Below are 21923 nucleotides of genomic sequence, written 5' to 3'. Positions count from 1 at the left end.
ATGTCTTCCTTTTTACACATTATCCACACACTTGCATGCTACAAAAATAAGAGTTTATGATCAGATCTGATCTTATCTGAAATATTCATACGTAATTCCATGTACCCTCAACTGAGAAGCTAGGTGGTCATTTTGTCCCTGACTTTCACATCAGGACAAATCTGATGATTGGCATTTTATTGACATATAGAAATCCTTGGAGATATGGATATATAAACTATGCAATGTAATTTGTTTCTAATACCTTCTTAAGGTTTATGAGATAGACGGGAAGTATATCTTGATAACAAAAACTACCTCCTACGAAATGTGCTGCAGTGTTAGTTACCACCAAAGGTAGACATATTATTTTTTAGGGTAACTTTTTTGCAAGATCCAGGCAAAAGTCTCTCTCTGTGTGTGTGTGTGTGTGTGTGTGTGTGTGCTTTTCAGGTAGCTGTGGAACCTGAATGTGGTACATTCAGTTTGTAAGTTATACTTGAATGTACCATGAATTTGAATAATTACTAGAAGCTTTCCTGGGTTTGTAATTGGCCAGTCCTCTGTGTTGCACAGGGTGCAAGAATGGTGACAGTGACATTATCAGAGGTTCCACACAAATGGTACCTGGTGACACACTGATGCACTGATATGACTGCAACCCTGAAAGCCTGCTTCCCTCAAGCCAAACCCCTGTGAGAAGGAAGTAGACTTAAGGTAGCTTCTATCCAAGTTCATTTTCAGTGCATAGTAGGCCATGCACTGATAAATGGCTTTCCTGGCCTTGGCAATGTCTGCCGTCTTTATGCTCCACTAAACTGTTTGACTTCCACACAAAGACTTCTTCTCAGAGGCACTGTCTGGGTCATTATAGAATAAGGCTATTAGAGCACTTTGTAATTGTAAGCATAAACAAATTACTTTACAAAAATGGCTAGAGCCACCAGCCACAATGAAAGAGATTGATCAAAACTGTTTCTGATTACTGTATATCAGATTCCTTAATTTTTTTTTAAAAGAAGGAACTGTAGGTATAGCGATTAAAATTATTAACACAGCTCTAAAGTCTGAAGTAAAAGGCACTGTGAGATATGGAAGTTATTCCCACTTAAGACATTTTATTTCACATAACAAATAAGGATAAAGGCCTTTCTTCTACAGAGTTCAGTGAAAGTTCTGGTTACAGCAGTCAATTCTCTGTTCAGTTGAAATCTATTTGGAAATTCTTTCTATTGCATCCAAAAGAAAGAACAGCTGGGCCAGTGTTAAGAAGAACCAGAAGAGTATTGCAACCTGCTGAGCCCAGTTACGCCAGCACAAAAACGTGGGAGCCCGGTGCCTACCACCTGGAGCCCTCAGGACACTCTGCCTAAGCTACAAAGAATTGAACTCAACCCTGTTGGGCATTTCAATTTGTTTACCCTCAGCTAAATATGACTTTTTTATGGAAAGCGGCAGTGAGAGTGGTGAGGAAGGTTTGCAAAAGTTTATTTTCAAAAATTCACAAAAGCTTCTAGAACATCAAATGCTCTTACAAAACATTTTGATGAGTGTAAATAAATCAGAAACATATGTATTTCATTTCCTTCCAAATACACAGGGGTCTCAAAGTTAAAGAGGGAAAAAGGGCTTGAGGCAATATGCATTTCGGGTTTCACTGAATCCAAAAGCATTTGAAAATAGTTCTAGACAAGCAGCAGGCCCAGAATACAGCTGGGTGTGTCCATCTTGGACATTAAGGGATTTTGCAAGTTTTTTAATTGTTAGATAGTTAAAGTCCCTCTTGGAAACATCTCAGATGTAAACTAGATTTATATACTTTTATTTTACTTTTAAATGCACAAATCTTCAGGGCAGCTAGCATTAATTATTTTATTCTAAAAAAATGTTTAAAACAAAATGTCATAATATGTTTAGACACAACAGCCTTCAACCAGACAAAAAGGCTAACAGAGTAAGAAAGGTTATTTGTATATATGGAGTGGGGAGAGGTGGTATGGGGTATTAGGACCACATATCTTAAGAGTTTAAGTTTCACAAAAGCCTAGACTCTACAACTAGCTTATATATATGTTTGTATATGTTTGTATATACAGCGTGTATGTATACGTACATATGTATGTATATATACACACTGTATATATGCACAGGTAAACATTCTTATTAACTTATTTCCTCGGGTCTCCGAATGGCACATTCTAATGTCATTAAATGATGTCACGTGCACAGTATGTGCCGTTAATGCATAAGCACAAGAATAGTTTAGATTCTTCTCTGAATTTGTAAACACTCTTTCTGGTTTTCTTTTTTCATTTGTAGTTTCTTCCGCTTCGTATTATTTTCATGTCTACGTGAGTGGGAGATGTCTAGTACAAACCAAACACTAGAAATTGCTGCAAGTGATTTCACGAAGAATGTGTTCAAAGACTGTAATATTTATTCCATTATGCTATGAACAAAGAAGATGCTTAGGTTTTATTTTAAAAACACACAGAAAGTGAGTAGATAAGAGGGAGATAACCATATATTCTTCATTGTGAGAATGCTAACATCTCACTTCTGACCTGAAGAATAGTTAACTGACTTCTGTAACAAGCATGCCAATAACCAAATGGAGAAGGGTCCCTGCACTACGTCAGAAATGCAAAAAATGGGGTGTGTTGGGAGAGTAGCAACTAGCTTCACTGCCTCTATTTATATAAGGTGCCATTAAAATGACAATAGGAGGCAACAGTAATTAATACGCTTGAGTTGTTGAGCTCACAAATGAGCCAAAAAGAAAAATAAGGCAATATATAGGTCAGTCATTCCCAATCCTTTTAATTTTTTGAGAAAAAAATTTTAATTTTGATGTATGATGCTGTTTTCATGGTTTGTTGTATTTTATGTTGCAATAATCTTCCTCCTATTCTCCCCTTTACTCCAACCAACAACAGACAAAATATTGTTAAGTCATATATTTCTAAACTTTAAAGTGAATTTAATGTGATTTGATTTGAGCATCATTTTCCAACAATTTCAAGCTTGGGATTCACAGCCAATGGTCTACACTGCAGCTTTTCTCCTAAGGGATTTTAAAGCATCATAAAAACTCAGCAGCTCAAACAACCTCAAAGGTCATCTAGTTCAACCTTTATCTAATGCTGGAATTCCTTCTGCAACATTCCTAATAAGGGTCATCCAGTCTTTGCTTAAACACAAGACATGCATACTCCTCCACCTTAAATTTTACCAGGTAACTGCCACTCAAGCGGAAAGTGACCAAACACAACACACCACTTTTTCCTTTCTCCATCAAAGCTCAGTCACATGAGGGGTCATTGCTCAGGGCAGAACACAAAGGACATTGGTTTATAAATGTCTCGCCTGACAGACAGTAAATGACCCATGGTCGTGGATAACTTCTCTTGCAGGAGTGAGACACCATGCCAATGAAGCACTGCAAATACTAGAGACCACCGCCCAAGTAAATACAATACACTTCTCACCACAAAGGCTGTTATCTGACACCCACACTGATAGTCAAGGTGGCTCTCTGGAAGAAAACAGCTGGCTGTGTTTGGTTTTTCTAGCAAAATCCACACTCCCGTGCCAAGACCAGACCAAAGCAAAATGGAATATAAAGTCCTTTTAATAGACCTTTCCCCCCAAGTCAAGATGAATCTCTAGACTCAATTCTAAACGCAATATTTATAAAAGGTATTTGGTAGCAAGAAACTATTCATCTTGGGATGCCCCATTAATAGCTGTGACAATAGTATTTGACAAAATTATTTTCTTTTTTTTTTTTTTGAGACGGAGTCGTGCACTGTCGCCCAGGCTGGAGTGGAGTGGCGCGATCTTGGCTCACTGCAAGCCCCGCCTCCCAGGTTCACAACATTCTCCTGCCTCAGCCTCCTGAGTAGCTGGGACTACAGGCGCCCGCCACCATGCCTGGCTCATTTTTTTTTTTTTTTTGTATTTTTAGTAGAAACGGGGTTTCACCGTGTTAGCCAGGATGGTCTCGATCTCCTGACCTCGTGATCCGCCTGCCTCGGCCTCCCAAAGTGCTGGGATTACAGGCGTGAGCCACCACGCCCAGCCATCAAAATTATTTTCTAATTTAGAGTCCCTTTGGCAAAAAGAACCAATACTGTACAGTTGAATTCAGGGTTTTATAATAACTAATCAATAGTGCAGTACAAGAAATGATTTGTTGAATAATGACTGAAAGGTTTCAGTAATCAACAATGTGGTACAATGTACTAAGGGCTAGATTTTGACTTAAGATGCCTCTTGTACAACAAGTGAAAAAAATGAGTACTAGACACAAAAAATCATTCAAGGGAGTGTTGGGTCCGCTTGGCATCCTGGCAGCCACAAAGAAAGCCAGATGCCCTGTGCCATGCATTTCCTTATATGACAGATGACTCAAGCTCTTTCATTGAAATTGGATTTGCTGTGGTTTTGACCAATTCCATCTCCTATGCTGATCTCATTCACATAAATCTCCAGCATGAAGCAACGAGGGCAGTGGTACTGAAGAGAAGGCTGGGTAGGATTGGGCAATGGGTATCTGTTTTTGTCATCTTAAAGTGCCACAATCTCTGCCACCAGAAGGATTTTCAGATATGATCTGGGGCATCTTAGAAAAACATTGGACTTTTTCCCACTGCTTGTTCTACTTTAAGGATTTAATGGTCTGACTCCAGGGGCCATTTATACAAATATCACTATGATATCCCCAGTGCCTGGCTAATGGTAGACACCCAGAATATATTTGTTGAATGAACGAATGAATGAATGCCCATTCCTCTCTTCAGGAGGCACTATACTTAAGATTTCACTCATCACAAAGCTGGTGCTCGGCTACCAAATAGACTGCAAAGAGAATGTAGCTATTCAATGATGTAGTATCAGAGTGGAATGAATAATACTAGGACCCAATCTCCCCCTTACAGGATGAAACGATGGTCACAGCCAGAAGAGTGGCTTTTCATAACTTCCAAGTAGTAGCTTGTTCAGAGGGGGCCAGCGTTGAGCAACATCTCAAGACTTATCTCTGAGAAGCTGTATCACAGTTCAGTGTTACAGTGCCAGGGTTCAAATCCCAGCTCTACTACTTACTTATGTGATCTTAAGCAAGTGACTCAACCTCTTTGGGCCTCAATTTCCCCATCATAAAAATGGCAATAAGCTTGCCTACTACTTCGCAAGGTTACTGGAAGTATTAATAGTTTATGTATGGAAAGTGTTCAGATGAGTGTCTGACGTGCAGTAGTTGCTCAACTCTGAGGGCCATTGTCATCTGCCAAGTATATGCCAATATGGTGACAGTGAGAGATGTATGGTTTCACAGGAAGCATCAGGCTTCAACATTAGTTATTTGAAACGTTCCTGTTAGCCTTTTGATCTTTTGGGGTTCTCATATTGTGGCAATTAGAGAGGATATCCGGAGGGGTGTTTTCCTGGGAAAAGGATGTTGAATATCTGCTTCTCAGCCCAAGTTCCCTCGAAAAAGTTTATATGCAGGAGATAAAGACGCCTCTCCCTGCTCTATGTAACCTAAAAATAGAGTTAGAGCCTTTAGGGCCCAGTCACCTCCCACCTGCATATCTAGACAGAGTTTCTTGAAGTCTCTCCAAGCTTGGCTTGGGACGTTTTGCCCTAAAAAATGAGAACACAGTGAACACAGATAGGCAAGTTGTCCTTTGACCTTGGGAGGGCTGACGTGAACTGAAGAGCTTAGACTATTTTGTGTGGTCTCCAGGGCAGAACTGCAACCAAGGGCTGGAAGTTCAAAGAAGGCTTCTTTGCCCACATACAATGGAATTTGTTCTGACCTATCCAAAAAAGAAGAAATTTGCTACCATAGGAGGCAGTTTCATTCTCATTATGTTTTTGTTTTTGTTTTTTGGCTAGCAGAAGCTGGATGATTACTTGTGGGGAGACTGAACTAGGGGTTGGCCTCACTCTCATCCCCCTTAAGGACCTTTACAGATCTGAAGTTCTAAGATCCTATACCACTGCTGGGACATGAATCAGGAGCAACCATTGCAAAGAACCAACGGGAGATTCTCCTTTCTTCTTTACACATCATACATTGCACGAGAACTGAGCCATAGCTGCATTCACCATTTTGCCTGCACACCACTGAAATTAGTTCACACTGATTCATAAAAATTGATCACATTTCTTTTTATATCGTTATAGCTTTTATGATTTTTACAACTCTATTTTTAAATGGGAGACTATCATTATGAAAAAAAAATGTATCTCACAGAGGGCCTTAATTGTCCAGTTAATAAATAATGGAGGGATACAAAGTATCAGTACTAAAGCTAAGAAGGCTTGCTTATCCATTGTCTATTTATGAAAATTCAGTCTTCCTGGAAATAAGACACTGGAAATAGAAACAAGTATGGCTTTATTAGCTAAAGCAAAACAGCTCGAATTGCTAGTGTCTTTTCATTTCATTGAAAATTAAGGTCTAATAATTCTACAATTTAAATGCAAGATGCCTCCTTGGATTTTTTTAAATGATGGTTCATAAATCTACATTAGCAACGACAGTTTTGGACATGAAATTCAGAATACAGTCAAACAGCCTGCAAGATATTAAAGGCTTCTGCCTCCCGAATATGTTATTTCCTCCCTTTTTTCCAGTGAGGAAACAATTTGTTTATTACCCTTTCAAAGTAAACTTACGGAAGGTAAAAATGGCTTATTTTTCCTTTAAAATCAGGTTTCATTTTGTCCAGTCTCCTCAGTCATTCAGTGTAGGCTGTCTCATTCATAACAACCTTTTAAACATTTATCTCATAAAATGCACCATAGTCTTTAGAAAAAATTCAGAAAGCAGTGTTGTGTTTCTCACCTTTCAAAACACTGCCATAAGTATCCTAGATCAGTAATAAAAGGTAGAAAATAATCTGAAAATTTATCAGATGTAAGTAATACAATTAAAAGGATGACAGTGAAATAAGACCATGATGCCCACATCATAAGCTGTCTTTTTCCAAATGCTGTCAGACCTATTCAAGGAACCAAATAAAACAGTAACTACTAAACTGTTTATATGAATAAATGTCAGGAATTTAAAAGATAGTGAAAGAGGAGGGTAGGTGATAGAGAACTGAGGGTTGTGTATTTAGAAGTAACATCAGGCTTGTCTTCTATGGCTGTTAAAGTCGGCTAAGCTCCAAGTTCCCAGGGAAGGCAGTAAACACTCATAGTTAAAGGATCAACATCACATAGACCAATTCAACTTGGACATTTCCTTGCCTCCAACGGTCACCACCAAAATGTAGCATCACTGCTAGAAGTCCTTTGAGAATAAAGCCATATCAGAACTATGTTCAGGAAATCCGGGTGCTAAGACTGCTTTGAACAAACACGTATTTACAAATACACATTTCATGACTGACCACCCTACACATCCTACAGTGGAAGGCCCAAATTCACAAATGAGATTGTGGCCAACTCCAAACTTTCACGGCATGTGGGAATAAAAGGAAAGAAAAGGAAAGACAAAACATAAGAAAACACCAGAAGAAATAGCCCTAACTTTGGCATTGCACTTTTTCTTCTTCTTTTTTTTTCCTCTTTGCATTGAACTTTTCATTACTGGTATTTATACTTCTGTGGTTTTCCGGTTACTGTCATTGTTAAACAAATGCGTGCCTATCAAATAATAAAAGTCACATTAACCCCAAGAACCTGGACCATTTCTATAAAGTCAGATAGGCATGGTTATTCAATATGTCTTTCCCTTTCAAATTCCTATGAACAATGGCAAATAATTAATTAATTAATTAAAGTTCAATAAAGATTTATGAGTGGGCCCTCTTCCCAACTTCTGCCACTGTAGCTGGGTGGGACAGCTTAACTAAAATATCCCTGAGAAATACCATGAGCCATGAAGTTCCTGACTCGCATATCATTTATGATACCCTTGGGGAGCAGGCCCTGCCTAAGAAAACCGAGGCCCAGCACCCCATAAGGTTCTCATTACCAACAGGAATGTGCCAGGTCAGATGCACTGGAGGTTGTCAAGCTTTGCAAACTCTTCCCCCACCCTCAAATCTCATAAATTTTGCAGAATATGTTGCTTTGCCTTGAATTTTTATGATTATGTTCAATTTAAGAAAACTTATCCCATATTTTATAATTTACCTTACTTTCTAAGAGTTACATGATGTCCATGAAGTTCTGAGAACTTTCTCCTAATCATATTTTTTACATCTTAAAAATATAAACCCACATATTTCCAGCCAGCCACGAATTTAAAACCTCCCCCTTCTTCTAATTTTGGTGTGCAAGTGTAGGCCGAACAGATTTCAAAGTTTTTCAGTTGGGCAAACTCACCTTTCCGTCCTCCATTAAGGCAATGAAGCTACTAAAAGACAGAAATAATGGTGATCAGAGTGTAAAAGTCAGCCAGGTCTTGGCATTGAAATCATATTTGGGTTGACACTGTAAGGCTCAGAGAGGTACATCCCTGGAGCAGCTACTGCAGCATTCACAGCACAAAGAAAAGACTCTCCCAACCCCAGGGTCAAGGGTGAGGGAGATGATGGTTTGGAGTATAGGCACGTAGGCAAAGTTTGGTGATCCCCACATTTTCACCTGCTTTAGCGCATTTGAATGATTTTAGTGTTATTTTACTGAATTTGCTTTATAATAATATGTACTCCAGGTTTAAGAATGTAACCAAATCTCAAAAATGAAATAAAATAGTTCAGCAATATATAAATAGATAGTGATATACTCCTAATGATATATTTAGAGTAGCAACATCTTTAAACCCTTCTATGTGCCTCACTGTAGATGTGGTAGTTCTTAGTACTACCCCTAAATCAGTGAATCTTCCTTACACACTCCAGAAGCCCAGAGGCAGGGAAAGGGCTGGATGGTCCGATGTCATCTAACGAGATATGAAACAAGAGAAAAGATCCCACTCTACCTACAAATGTTTAGGATAGGAATAAACTACAGAGACAGATGTAATCCTTTGCTAAATCTGATTATGAGAAGCAGACAAAATCACAACTGTATTCAGCATGTCATTTATCCTGGGTGACTAATGCATTATTTGTATGAAGTTAAAATTGAGCTCTGAGAAACTATGAAATAAATCAAATGCCCTACTTTATGTAATTTTAACAGACAGATCCCATTAGGATTCTACTATGCGTAGCTGTTGGGTAAAATCATTGACCAGTATCCTTATAAATTAATCAACTGAGGTAATGCTGGCTTGGCTGTCATCATTTGCTACTAATCTACATTTAGAATTCGCTTTAACTTTCAAGCCTTTTGAAATAGGTTGATCAAATTTCTATTTTTTGTTCAAGGTATATGAGTCACTGCAATTGCTTACCAAAGTATGTATGGCAGACGTGTGTCGTGGGTGTCCTTTTTCAATGGCATTAGAGTGCTCATTGGCATTTCACTGTAATTTCTAAGTATGATGCTAATCAGAATACAATGAAAACAGTCTTCATCATTCTTGACAGGAAGTTTTACCACTTACAGTCTGAATATATTTGCACTGTTGAAGTTTAAACTGTTACAGAACTTCAAAACTAAATGGCCAAAATGCCTAATTGTAGCAAAAGAGATATAGTTAACATTTAACTGTTATTTTTTTAAAAAAGGTCCATCATGGCTCTTGCATTTTTTCTGGATCTGTAATTAATATTCAGATAAGTTTCATTTCTGATTATGAGACCCAATTTATTAAAGACCCATTAATTATCTACAGTCTGTCCTCCTAGTATGTACCTTAAAGTCTGGTTCATTTAACTGGCTGGGTGTTTCACTCCCACTAAAATTTCCTAAATTTCTTTGTCATCTCATGTTTCTGTCTATCTTCTTGACCTGCATCCTGCCACCTTTAATTTTGCAATTTGAAAATAATAAAATAATGTTCAGGGGTGTTTTTCCACATTACTTTTAGTACATTGAAGGTACCCAACAAACTCCATTATCAGCTCATCTTCAACTCTGTGAAGGCAGGTTATAGCAGAAGGGATGTGGTCTTTGGGCCCAAGAAACCTGAGTTGGACTTGGGGCTCTGCTGTTGGCTAATCATGTGACTTTGAGAAAGTTAGGGGTGTACCCCTCTGATTCTCATCTTTCTTGTCTGTAAAATGGGGGTGAAAACCCTTATTTTTTAGGGTTCTTGTTCAATGAGGTGATGTTTGTAAAGTATATGCCATAATGCTCTGTAAATGCTAATCCTCTTTCCCTACCAAATTATCTTATAGATTTCTTTAAAATCAGCACGTGTGGAAACTTTTCTGCACATCCTTGGGATGAAATTGTAATTTGAATCCTCCAGAGGCATAAATAGAAAATGTGTTCAATGTAAAAATATATGTTAGGAAAATTCAAATCCCAGGTTAGCCTCCAAAGCGGGAACTATTAAGCAAACGGGCATCTAGCTAAGAGGAGACAACGTTACAAAAGCGTGGAGAAAAATACTCAGCAAATGTTGAAGTCTGTTATCCCCCCTTTGTACTAGATGAAAGCTACAATTCAGGGATGGTAACAAGTTACTACACCTTTTTTTTTTTAAGGCTGCACAATTACCCTTAAAGCACTGTTGCAGATATTAAATGTAGGTATACCTCATGACAAGAAAATGCTGTACACAAAAATCTAAAATCTAAAAATGCTGTACACAAATCTGATAAGTTTAGGGCTGTTTGGGAGAGATTTTGCTCATCAACAAAGACTTCCCTACGGTATTCCTGGCAAGATGCACATAAAGAACATTTAATTTATAACATTTCTATAAGCATCCTATTTCAGAAAAGTATGTACAGAAGGCAAGGCAACACACCTACCTGTACCCACCTGTCTGCTCATTGTGATTTTAGCACTTCTCTTGGTCCTCATTCTTACACCTCTTGAGCTATCTCTTCACAAATTTAATCACACAAAGTATTAAGCAGGTTTTTGTCTATCATTCCATCTACCTATTCACCAAAAAATAACTGAGCACCTACTGTGCACCACACACTGTTCTAAGCATTGCAGTGTCAGCAGTGAATAAAACCAACAAAACTCTCCACCCTTAATGAGCTCACATTCTTGTCAAGTTTGAATTAGGTTCAGGTTTATGAACCAGTATACCTTCCTCCCAAGATCAGAATCTGCCACTTACACCAAAGAGGAACAGACTTATGTGTCTCTTGTTGGAGTAGATATCTGGAAAGTCATGCCTCATATTTGATAATGAACTTAGACCCAATTTGTAAATACTAAGGATGAGTGGTAAAGTCCTCATTAGCCCAGTCTACTATAGCGCCCAAGCACAAGCAGGGCTTGCCACTAGTATAGCATCTATCCTAGGGTATCCTTATAGATTAGCAGAGAAGCTAAGGATTCACACGGCCTGTGGATTAATTCAAGCTCAGCAACATACTACCAGTATGGCCTTGGGCAAGTCGCTGAACCCTTCTGCCCCAGTTTCCTGCTCTGTTAATAGAGAAATCGGATAACACAAATCAAAACCTGTAACATAGGAAATGTTACCTGTAATTATTAGCTTAAGTTATTACTATTAATACTGTTTTTAGGTCTTCTCAGCTAGATTTAATATTTTGAAGAACTAGCATAGTGCCTGAATGAACTGAATAAATGAATGATGCTGCACTCTGAACTGGCAGCATTAGGTTATTATTCTGGGCCAGGGACTGGGAACACAAAAACAAAAGACACATTCTCATCTTTCACAACAACAAAGTTGCATGGGAAGAGTTGGGGAAGGGAGAAAGCAGGATCCAGCCCAGGTGGAAGTCAGCTCAGGAAGGTATGAAAGCACAGAGGACAGGCATCTGAACAGACTGGGTAGGAGTATGGGAGTTTGAGGGACGGAGGAAGCAGGAGGTCTGCTGCTCACTAGCAGCTTCCCAGAGATAGAGTTGAGATTTGAACAATGACATAGCCAGGCAAAGAATTACTTGGTGGCCAAACAGCTAATCGTAAACACAGATGTCAACACAATTCACACAGTACGAAGGCACCAACTCACTTTTTAGGAAAAAAGAAATTCTAATGGTAAAATATTGGTACACACCTAACAAACAAAATAGTTAATTATATTTTTAGAAAAGGAGAAAGAGCAAAAGAAACAATGTATTTGTGAACATCTCAAGAGCTACAATATACCCTTCTTTTGAAAGATGGCCATTTTGCTAGCAATTGTACCAATTTACAAACACTTGTTTCAATTATTTCAGAAAAAAACACATGTTCATTTGGTATTTCTTTGAAGAATGTTTGCACAAATGTTTCCAAAGCTCTTCTTGGGAGACTTTTGTGGTTGTCCCTCAGCAAATGTTGGTCTGTGTTAACGAGAATACTCCATTCACACAGCAAAAGAGGACTCAGGCAATTATGTGATGAATGTGAGCTACTGTCAAACCAGATAATTCAGAGTCCAAAGTCAATTGTCTTATGTTGAGTATTCAATGCTCCGGGTCCCCTAAACAATAAAAATGTCTGGATTTCCATTTCACTCTGAACTGCACTAATAGTAATAAAAGAGTTTCATGGGCCTTGACCAGGACTGTTTTGCCTACTTAGCTTGCATTCTCTCTCTCTCTCCCAGAATTCCTATTTTACTTACAGTCCATGTCATAATATTTCCCTAATTCTAATTATACATTCCAATGTAAATTCTGTGAGGCCGGAGGTCATCTTCTACGGTCCTTTCATCTCTCCCTAAAAATGACTGACTAGCAGAGTGTTGGGCACAGAGTAGGTAGGCAATACAAACAGTTCTTGAGAGATGACAAACACTGAACCAGGGTACAAGGGCTCCTGACCCGGCTTTGCCAATTACTGACTGGATGTCCTTGGGCAAGTCATTTTCCCATCCTGGGCCTCAGTCTCCTTATGTGTACAATGAGGAGTTTGGATCACATGATCCAAAGGGGCCCTCCAGCCTTAAAACTCTAGCTTCTACGACCTGATTAACGTCTACACACCAAAGCCAAGCACTTTGGCAGCAAATAAATAATAGCAAATTGATGAGAACTCTCCACGGCACTTCATCAGAAACATCCATCACACTGAGTCTAATTTAGTCACTGTGGTTGTGCCGACCTGGCATGAAAACAATCAGTCCTTTGGAAAATTAATTCATTAAAAAATTGGTTGGCTGACATCCTGAAGGGGGAAATAAAGCCTATGTAATTGCATTTTTCATTGTTCAACAGATAGTCAGGTTGTCATGTACATATTGCCATAGTCTACAGGTTAAAATGACCTTATAACAACACATTCCATCTGCTTGGTTGGTTTGATCAAACCATACTAGAAACCCAAACACCAAGAAGACATCTCAATTTTAGCAAACAACTTCTTCCAATGATTGTTAAAGCTGAGATTTCAATTTCAGCACCACTACAAAACAAGTAGCATATTATTTTTTACTTATACAAAAAAGAAACCATTTCAAAGCTATTTATTTCCAGGAGATACGTTGCCTACAAAACACAAAAACTGACTCCAGGAAAATGGTTTAATAAAGGTCACCAAGTGAACCAGTATCTGCTACTGAGATCTGGTTTTCATTGAAGATGGTAGATGATGCAGAGAACTATTATTTGGAAATCTAACAAAACAAACTGTTCTCCATAGGATGGAAGTAATGCCTTTTATTTCTCCAACAAAAGAAGCATTGGAAAAATAAACAGATGAGTGATTTTGATTTTGTAATGAAAACAAAGCTTGTTTCCTTAGCTTATTCCTCAAAGTGTGGCTTTTACACCTTCATATAAGAGAACGTACCTACTGAAGAACCAAATCAAAGATTACTTTGAAACATTAGCTGATTTTATTTTTCAAATGAAGCAAAATACACAGGTATGTTTGAAAAACAGCATCCCATAAAGTAAGCAATCCATAATCAAAATCACATTCTAGCTATAGTGCTATTGTCAGCTCTGCTTAAATCATGTCATTTTTTTCAGCTCTCAGATAACTTTTTTTCAGCTCAGTAAGTAGGTAGATGTTAGACGCTAAGGTCATCTAAAAGATTTACTTCAAAATAAATTCAACAATTCAGTGCATCACCCTCTCTACGGTGTAAAGTGTGCCTTGCTTTGAACATGCATATAAAATTTCATTAAAGTGTAACATAAAAGTTTTACATTAGAAGAACCCAGGGCTGGACCTTTGTTTAACAGTCATGATAATTTATGGTGTGGATCTGCTACAGTTAAGTAGAAAAACAGCCTTCTCATGATGAAATACAAGTCATAAAGACTGAAACTCAAGGAAAGCTGGAGGAATCCCAACCCTCCAACCACTCATGTTTTCCTCAGATTTTTGTTACACATTCTTTATTAATGTTCTCAATGCAGATTGAGACACAATACCAGTCCGTTAATTCCTATAATGCTGTACCTTAAAAGATATTCTTTCCTCTCGTTTTTCTTTTGGGCTAAACATATCTTGGAATTCATAGAAATTCTGTTTCTTAAAAACATGCCAATTACATGGATACTATTTTTGCCTTTTCCTATTAATCTTCTTCTGTATCCATTGGTTATTCTCTTTATTTTCTGCAAAAAGATCAGACTGGCTAAGAGACATGAAAAGAATTACAAATAACTAATATACAATCACACAGGCAGAGGGACAGTATTATCACTAGGATTTAGTAAGTAACTATCCTTGAAAGAGACCTGCATTTGCATGGAACAGTCTTTGAGTCGAATGTGACTGTAACATCAATCAACAGATGTTTATTGAGTACCTCTGATGGAAAAACACTGTGCTAAATGATGCCAGAGGGTGACACACCATTCTCTAGGAAGCAACGTGGATATTTAAATATTAACAACTTAATGCACCAGTGGTGATGCAGCGAAAAGAGCAACAAACACGTATCCTAAGACTATTCACCTACTGTGCAAATTCAGGCAAGTAACTTAACCTCTCTGAACTTCCGTTTTATTATCTACAAAATGAAGCTAAAATATCAATCCTAGCAAACCTTTAAGGTTATTGTGAGGGTCCAATCAATTAATACATATGGTAAGATTAGAAAGCTTTGGAAAGAAATGTTACCAACTTCCCACCTCCAGTTTTGAGGCTCCAAATGAGCCAAAAAATAGACCATGGTCTTCTTTATGTTCAAGTATCAAATCTTCAAAATTTGAGCATTCAGATTTAAATGAACAATTCTCAAGGACTTGAGATTTGTCTCCTTTATATATATATATATATAATTTTCCATTCTCACATTTTCATGAAGGGGGCATCCATAAATGACATGCTAAGAGATTGTATCAGTATATAGACTGTTCTCTTTCTAATTAAAAGGAAAAAGCAGAGTTCCATGGCTGGTCAAATTACATGGTAATTCCACAGATTTTTTCCACAAGTACAATATACACAATCCAATCCATTTGTTTCAGTGACGGCTAAATAAATATTCGGATCCACACAAAAAATAATAGGCAATGATCTTTTGTGGAAAGGCACCTGACTTGGAAATAGGCAGATGAGGATTTTTCTGAGCAAGCTCTACTACCAACAGGCTGTGTGAACTTAGGTGAGTCACACAACCTCTCTAAGAATGAATTTGCCATTCAATAAAATGGCAAGAACCCCTGAACATTCTAACTCACAATGATCAAATGAGATAGCATGTGGAAGAGCATTCCACATGTTGGAAAGGTTCAGACAAAACGTCAGTTGTTGATGATGCAGGCTCTGGAGTCAGCTCCATCTATGCTGAAACCTGGATTGCATCACTGAGTGAGTACCTGTGTGATTTCATTGCTTCATCTGTAAAACAGGGATCATAACAGGTCCTATCTCAGAAAGTTGTTGGAAGGATTAAACGAAATTGAGTCTTTACAGAATTTAGTCCAAGCTTGTGGCACAGAGTAAACACTCAAATTATAGTAGCAATGATAATGTTGAGTTCTACCACAGGTAAAACACACACACACACACACACAGACACACACACTCAAAAAGGTTTCTTCAAGTTTGGTCTTGAGTTCTTTAATCAGTAACATTTCTTTCCATTTATCAGTAAGCAAGTTTTTGAAATCTCTCTTTATCCAACAGCAATCAGAAAAAGAAAAACAAAATTACAAGTGAAAAATGTAGTCACTGCAGCAAAAATTGTTTTGTCTACATGACAGGCTAATCAAGTATATGGCAGTTTTCCCCTTTGAGGTATGACCTACAGTTACAAGCTCTTAAGGCCACAGCTCTAAATTGTTCCAGAGAAGGCCATTTCATTGGACTTCTACAATTTTGAAATTATGTTAAATAAGTGCAAATTTTGCATGCAAAAATAATCTTAGCTAAGAATCACGGGCATTTATTTCATGTTAAAGGTTAGTACATTAAAGCCATTTCTATTCAACAATAATTAGCATGTTTAAATACAATATAATTTGTATCCATCTACAGGATGCTTAAATGTATGGAATCTCATTCATGTCTATAATGATGGATTCATTTTCCAGGCAGTCATTTTCTACCTTGATTTGTATATTTTAAAGCTGTTAAATGCTTGACTGAATCATTAGCAAAACAATTCATGTATCATTAAACTGATTTGTACCATGAGATAATTTTCTTCCGTGTCCAATAGATGTGCCTCTTAAGATGTACTGAGATAGCTTTTATTCTTTGGAGGGTTTGGGGAGTTGCGGAGGAGACCTTACTAGTGAATTTCACCAACTTAAATTTCTCCTACCCACACATTCCCTTAAGAAACACAACCTAAAATGGTTTGTTGAATGAATGCTCAAACACACGGGAGAATGCATACTGTACTAGCAAAGAAAACAGACCATAGGCAGTCTCCCTTTTAAGAGACCACAGAGGGAAAACGGGAAAGATAAATGGATGGAGGTAGAGAACAAGAAATGCTGGGAATCTCTAGGCCTTATTCAAAACAGGACTTCCCCTCCCCCCACCCCACCACAGCCCTAGTATCTCCAAGTTGGCAAAGGTTGTGTTCCCCCCATCTCCCACACCTTCCCATCCATAAACAGTCCTGTTCCGCTCTTCTGGAGGATTGTAGCTAACGAGGCCTCGGAAGACCTGTGCGCACAGAACAGGAGGAGGCAGCCGGGTTGCTGCAGTGCATGGGCCATGCCCGGCTGGAGCTGAAACAGTTCACTTTTGTCTAGAAAGCAGCCCCCCGCCCCTTCTCCGGCACTGCCCCGCCCTCGCAAGGTCGAAGAAAACTGGGGAAAGTGCAGTTCGGACTGCTGGGGCAGGCCCTGGGGGCTGCCTTTACCGGAGGAGGAGAAGCCTGGCCGGCACATGGCCCCTTCTCAGCCTTGACAGCCCCACACAGACCTTTGAACTTTCTATTTATATAACAGTTTAGTGAGTTTAAGTCTCTTCCTGTATAACTGCCCGTTTGCAAGCTTGCCTCTAATTAGGCTATTTGTGAGACATCACATAAAAACTACAAACAATTGATGCTGTCCCTTGCAGTGAGAAGCCAGCCACTGTCACAATCACTTAACTACGATTTTAACTAGGCTTTTGAACGTTCTGATTTTGCTATCACGGTGGTTTTCTTTTCTTTTCTTTTCTTTTTTTTTTTTTTAAGAATGTGTCCCTTTCTGTATTTTCTTTCTTTTCTTTCCTTTCCTTCCTTCCAATGAAGAAAAGGTAAGCATCCCCACAAAGAACCTTGGCCTGTCACAAAGCAATACCTAATCAATACTGGGTGGGAGGTGCTTACAGAACTGAAAGGCTGTACATTTTGTAGGCCCTCTGAATTTGCTTTTTTTCCCTCTTAAATGGGGATTAATGACATCATTACCTGATCTTCAGTCACCTCAAGTATTCATTTACTTGGTTACCAAAAACAAGTCTATGGAATGATTTAAATGAAGAAATTTGATTTTTTAAAAATTTATCTTTTTCTTTAAGAGCAAGTGATGTCTTTCATGCACACAGACAGACATCTGTGCCATCTTTTTTCTTTCACAGAATGGTTTATATTAAATTCAGACTCAGGTGAACATTGCTCATTCATCCAAGAATCTTAAAGAACTTGAGCTTTGGCCCTTTAATCGAGTCCAGAGCATGACCCATTAAGTTATTCTTGCAGTTTGTGAAATCCAGTGGTATTTTCCATTAGGCATGTGAGCATTCCAAAACACTGCACATAACATGCACACTGCAGCATCATTAGTACCCCATCCTTTCCATTTGCATTTGCCCTAACAAATGTGTGTGTTTATAAATGGGCACACACTTTTTGTTTACTACAGTCAAGTGTTCGCAAATAACACATATGCCTGTGTATGTAAAGTCTTTCTTCATTATGTCTAGGAAAATGAGTTTGTTTTTAAGCTGTCCTGATCCATTTATTGTCAGACATCTAGGGTTGCAGTAGAGACAGCTCAGAGCTTACTGTTCCACAAGTGAATGTTAAGAATAAATTCAAGGTAAATAAGATCGTTAACTTGGCTGGTCTTTTTTCCTTTCTTGGCCCTCCTGGGGGCTTGGGGGCATGGGGAGTGGAGGCCATCACTTTAAGTAGCTATTTACTCCCAAGGAATGGAAGTAAACATATAATGAACACGTAACTGGCATGCTCTGGACTTCCAAAGAGAAGTGGGAAAGGTACCAATTTCCACTCAAGACAATGTCAAGCTTTTTAGTTCATCCACTATTGTCACATTTATGTTCCTTTTCTCTGTGGAGCTATACAAAACACAAAAGCACAACCACATTACAAATGTTTATAAACAGAGATGCATAACGAAGTGTGCCACTCACGAGCAGTAAGAAGGAGAAATTTTCCTGGATCATGTACAGAGGGAAAGGACAGGCTTATTTATGCAGATGCGTTACACTAATTAATCAGTATTTCACATAATATTCACGAAGTGTCCAAGTCTATGCTTCTTAACTGATATGTCTCAGTTAGGGATCTGGAGGAAAAAAAGGTTTTGCATTTTCCTTAAGATAAGAAAAAGAAAGCCTCCCACAGGGGTGAGGGAGCCTATCATTTTTTTAAAGAAATCAAACATAAAAGAGTCCATTCCCTTTAAATATGCAATTGCATATGCATAAGATTAAACCGGAATTAATATAAAAAACATGTTTCTAAAAACCTAATACCTTGTATATGTTTAACATTTGAACTATACCCATGAAATTAATTATAACAATGTCTGTTAAATTAACGATGTAACCCACACCACATATTAGGCAAATTGTATGCAAATAGAGTGCTATGGTTATCAGTTGTCTGCAAAATAAATTAGTGAAGCAGAGTAAAGGCTGTGTGCAGAAGCATAATATCTAATTGAGCAATAATTTTATTGTAATTTTTACTTTCAAATAACAGCATTTTTTAATGTAACAATGTATTTCTACAGAGCTGATAAAACCGTGGTATCCAAAACGCCTTATAGATTAATACTGATACAGCATAATTTGTGCTTCAAGGATTTATCCGGAATTGCTGTAAAATAAAATGTATTTAAGTTCTGATTATCTTGGATTTGCAACTAAAGGAGGCATGATTGGCATAATGAAGCTGTTGGCTAAGCATATGACCCTTTTTTAAAGAAGGAAATTGCCTAAAATATCACATCAACAGGGGAAATCCTTGTAAAAATACACAGCATTCATAACCAACGGCCGCTAGTAGTTTAACATTGCAAAAGATTTCGCACTATTGGTAGGTACTACAGATCATTCTAAATACATTTTAAAAGGCAATAACCAAGAATGCAATTTTAAGGGGTTACCACTGCGCCCCCTCCCCATCTAATTCCTTAGACTGCGGGGGGAATCTGATACGTTTAAGTATTATGACAAATAAACTGTGATAATGTTTGTAGTAGGTGAAGTTTTTGAAAAGTTAATAGATATGTATATCAGTATTTATGCACACGCGCACGCACATCTCTAAGAGAGTTAACAACTTTCCAGGTCCCCAGTCACCTTTCTACCATCTTTCAAAATGTCTCAGCGACAAGTTTAGGGTATTTTGTGAAGAGCTGACTCAACCTTTGAATCTGAGCTGGAGGTCCATTACAAAAAACTACGGCTGCCTCCCAGTGGGAGGCCGAAGGGGGTCCAGCCGGTAATTAAATGTGCATTGACATCAGAGCTGCGGATTTGGGGGGCCAACTCCAAAAACCCTCAGTCTTGAAAGCCAAGCGCCGAAGTCGGCCCCGAACCAAGGTCCCCTGAGTGGTGGCCCCCAAAGCCGCTGCTCCACCCGGGAGTGCAGGGAACTTGGGCTGAGTCGGCAGAAGGAAAGGTGTGCGCGCCGCGCAGCGCAGGGATGGAGGTGGCGGCAGCGGGGGCGGTGGCCCCCAAGGAAGCAGAGGGCTGCTGGCCGCACCTGGCCGTTGCCTTTCCCCCATGGCCCGCCGCGGGCGTTGGGCACCTGGAAAGTTGAGGCATTTCGGGCGGGCGGCATCCGGGGCTCAAGGAGGCCAGACCGGCAAGCCGCTCCGAGAGAAAAGCTCCTGGGAGGTCGTGCGGTTCAGCCCTCGGGCGGCACCGAATTCGATGTGAGCCAAATGCAACTCTTTAGACTTGGAGCGCAAAGCGACGCTTTCGGGTCCGCATCCCTCCCTCTTCCCGCACCTCCCCCCACCCCGGCATCCGACCTAGGAGTCAGCGCGGCCGGGGCCAGAGGTGGCTGAGAGCAAGTGGGAGGGAGTCCGGGGCGCCCCCCACGACAGCTCCAGCTCCTCTTAACAAAGGCGAAAACCTCAGACTTCGCCAGGAGACTCGCTCATCAAAGGAGAAGGCAAAAATCAACACCTACCACTGCTGCTCCAAGTCCCAGTCTCTGAAAAAGTCGAATAGATCCATAGCGGCCAGGCGGCGGCGGCGGGCGGGCGCCTGTCCCTGATCGCAGCGGGTCGGCGCGGCTCTCGGCACAGCTCGCTGGCGGTTCTCGGCGGCCCGGCTCTCCAGCCCTCCCGCCCAGCTAAAAGTGTCCGGGCCGCATCGGCAGCAGCGGCGGGCGCTGGAGGTGTCTGGTCCTGTGCTCCGGAGAGGCAGCGGCGGCAGTGGCACTGGGCGGGCAAGCGCCTGGTCGCCCACTCGGGTCCGCTCGGTCCGCGGTAGCCCGCGCACCCAGCGACCCGACGCTGCGGCGGCAGCCGCTGCGGGCTCAGGCGGGCTGGGCCGCCCGCCTGGCTGGCTGCGGGCCGGCGGCGGCGGCGGCGGCGGGGGCGGCCGGGGCAGAGGCAGCGGCGCGGCGCGGCAGCCGGGGCGGCAGCGGCGGCGGCGGCAGCGGCTGCACAGGCGGCGGCGGCGGCCGCGGCAGCATCACACACTTACACACTCACAGGGGGCGGAGCCTGGACAGCTAGAAGCCGCGACATGGAGCAGGCACGTTATCATCCCCGGATCTGGCAGGGGCTCGCCGCGCCCGCCCCTGCCTTTCGGGAACCCTCTCCCACCCCCCACTGTCAAAATCAGCTAGTGGGAGCGGCCACAGAGCTGACGACCCGGACCCGGACCCGGGACGCAGGGGCCGTGGCAGGGATACAGGAGGTGGGCTGGCGGGACCAGGACGCGGGCTTCGGGAATGGGACCCCTCTCTGAAGCCCAGCCCACCCCCACCACTGGGAATTAGTTTTGAACTAGAAAAGACAGCACAAACAGCCGTGGGGTTGAAGGTCGCCCCCTGCCACCTCAAGCACAGCTCCTTGAGCCCCCGAGTAGTGGAGCAAACTTTGCGGGCCTGAGCATCCCTCAGGTCTGTAGTGCGTAGCACGCGGGTCCAGGAAGGAGAAGGCGGTCACCTTCACCAGCCCCGTGGCTCCACGTGCCCGCACCCAGGCCCTCCAGGCATGCCTTTAGGCGCGCACCTAGTAGGTCAGCGAGCTATAGGCCCTGGATTCAGTGGGCAGCAAGGATAGGAACAAATGACTGCCCTTGCGTGGTCCTTGAGTTCGGGGTTAGGACACTGTTAA

At 40.7% G+C, this 21923-nt stretch overlaps 1 protein-coding gene across 8 annotated transcripts in view; it reads right to left on the bottom strand.

The window, feature by feature from the left end:
- Positions 1-21272, bottom strand: part of AFF2 (ALF transcription elongation factor 2) — a 491337-nt gene extending 470065 nt beyond the window's left edge. For 4 of the 8 annotated variants that reach the window (XM_016942633.3, XM_016942635.4, XM_016942632.3 and 1 more), the window contains exon 1: positions 20765-20902. In XM_016942633.3, the coding sequence (XP_016798122.2) occupies positions 20765-20811 (47 nt within the window). In that variant the 5' untranslated portion in view covers positions 20812-20902. 8 annotated transcript variants of the gene reach the window in all.
- Positions 21273-21923: the final 651 nt, after the last annotated feature.

The sequence above is a fragment of the Pan troglodytes genome, chromosome X (assembly GCF_028858775.2).
Source record: "Pan troglodytes isolate AG18354 chromosome X, NHGRI_mPanTro3-v2.0_pri, whole genome shotgun sequence".
Classification (NCBI taxonomy): Eukaryota; Metazoa; Chordata; class Mammalia; order Primates; family Hominidae; genus Pan; species Pan troglodytes.
This window is presented reverse-complemented; position numbering and strand designations above follow the sequence as displayed.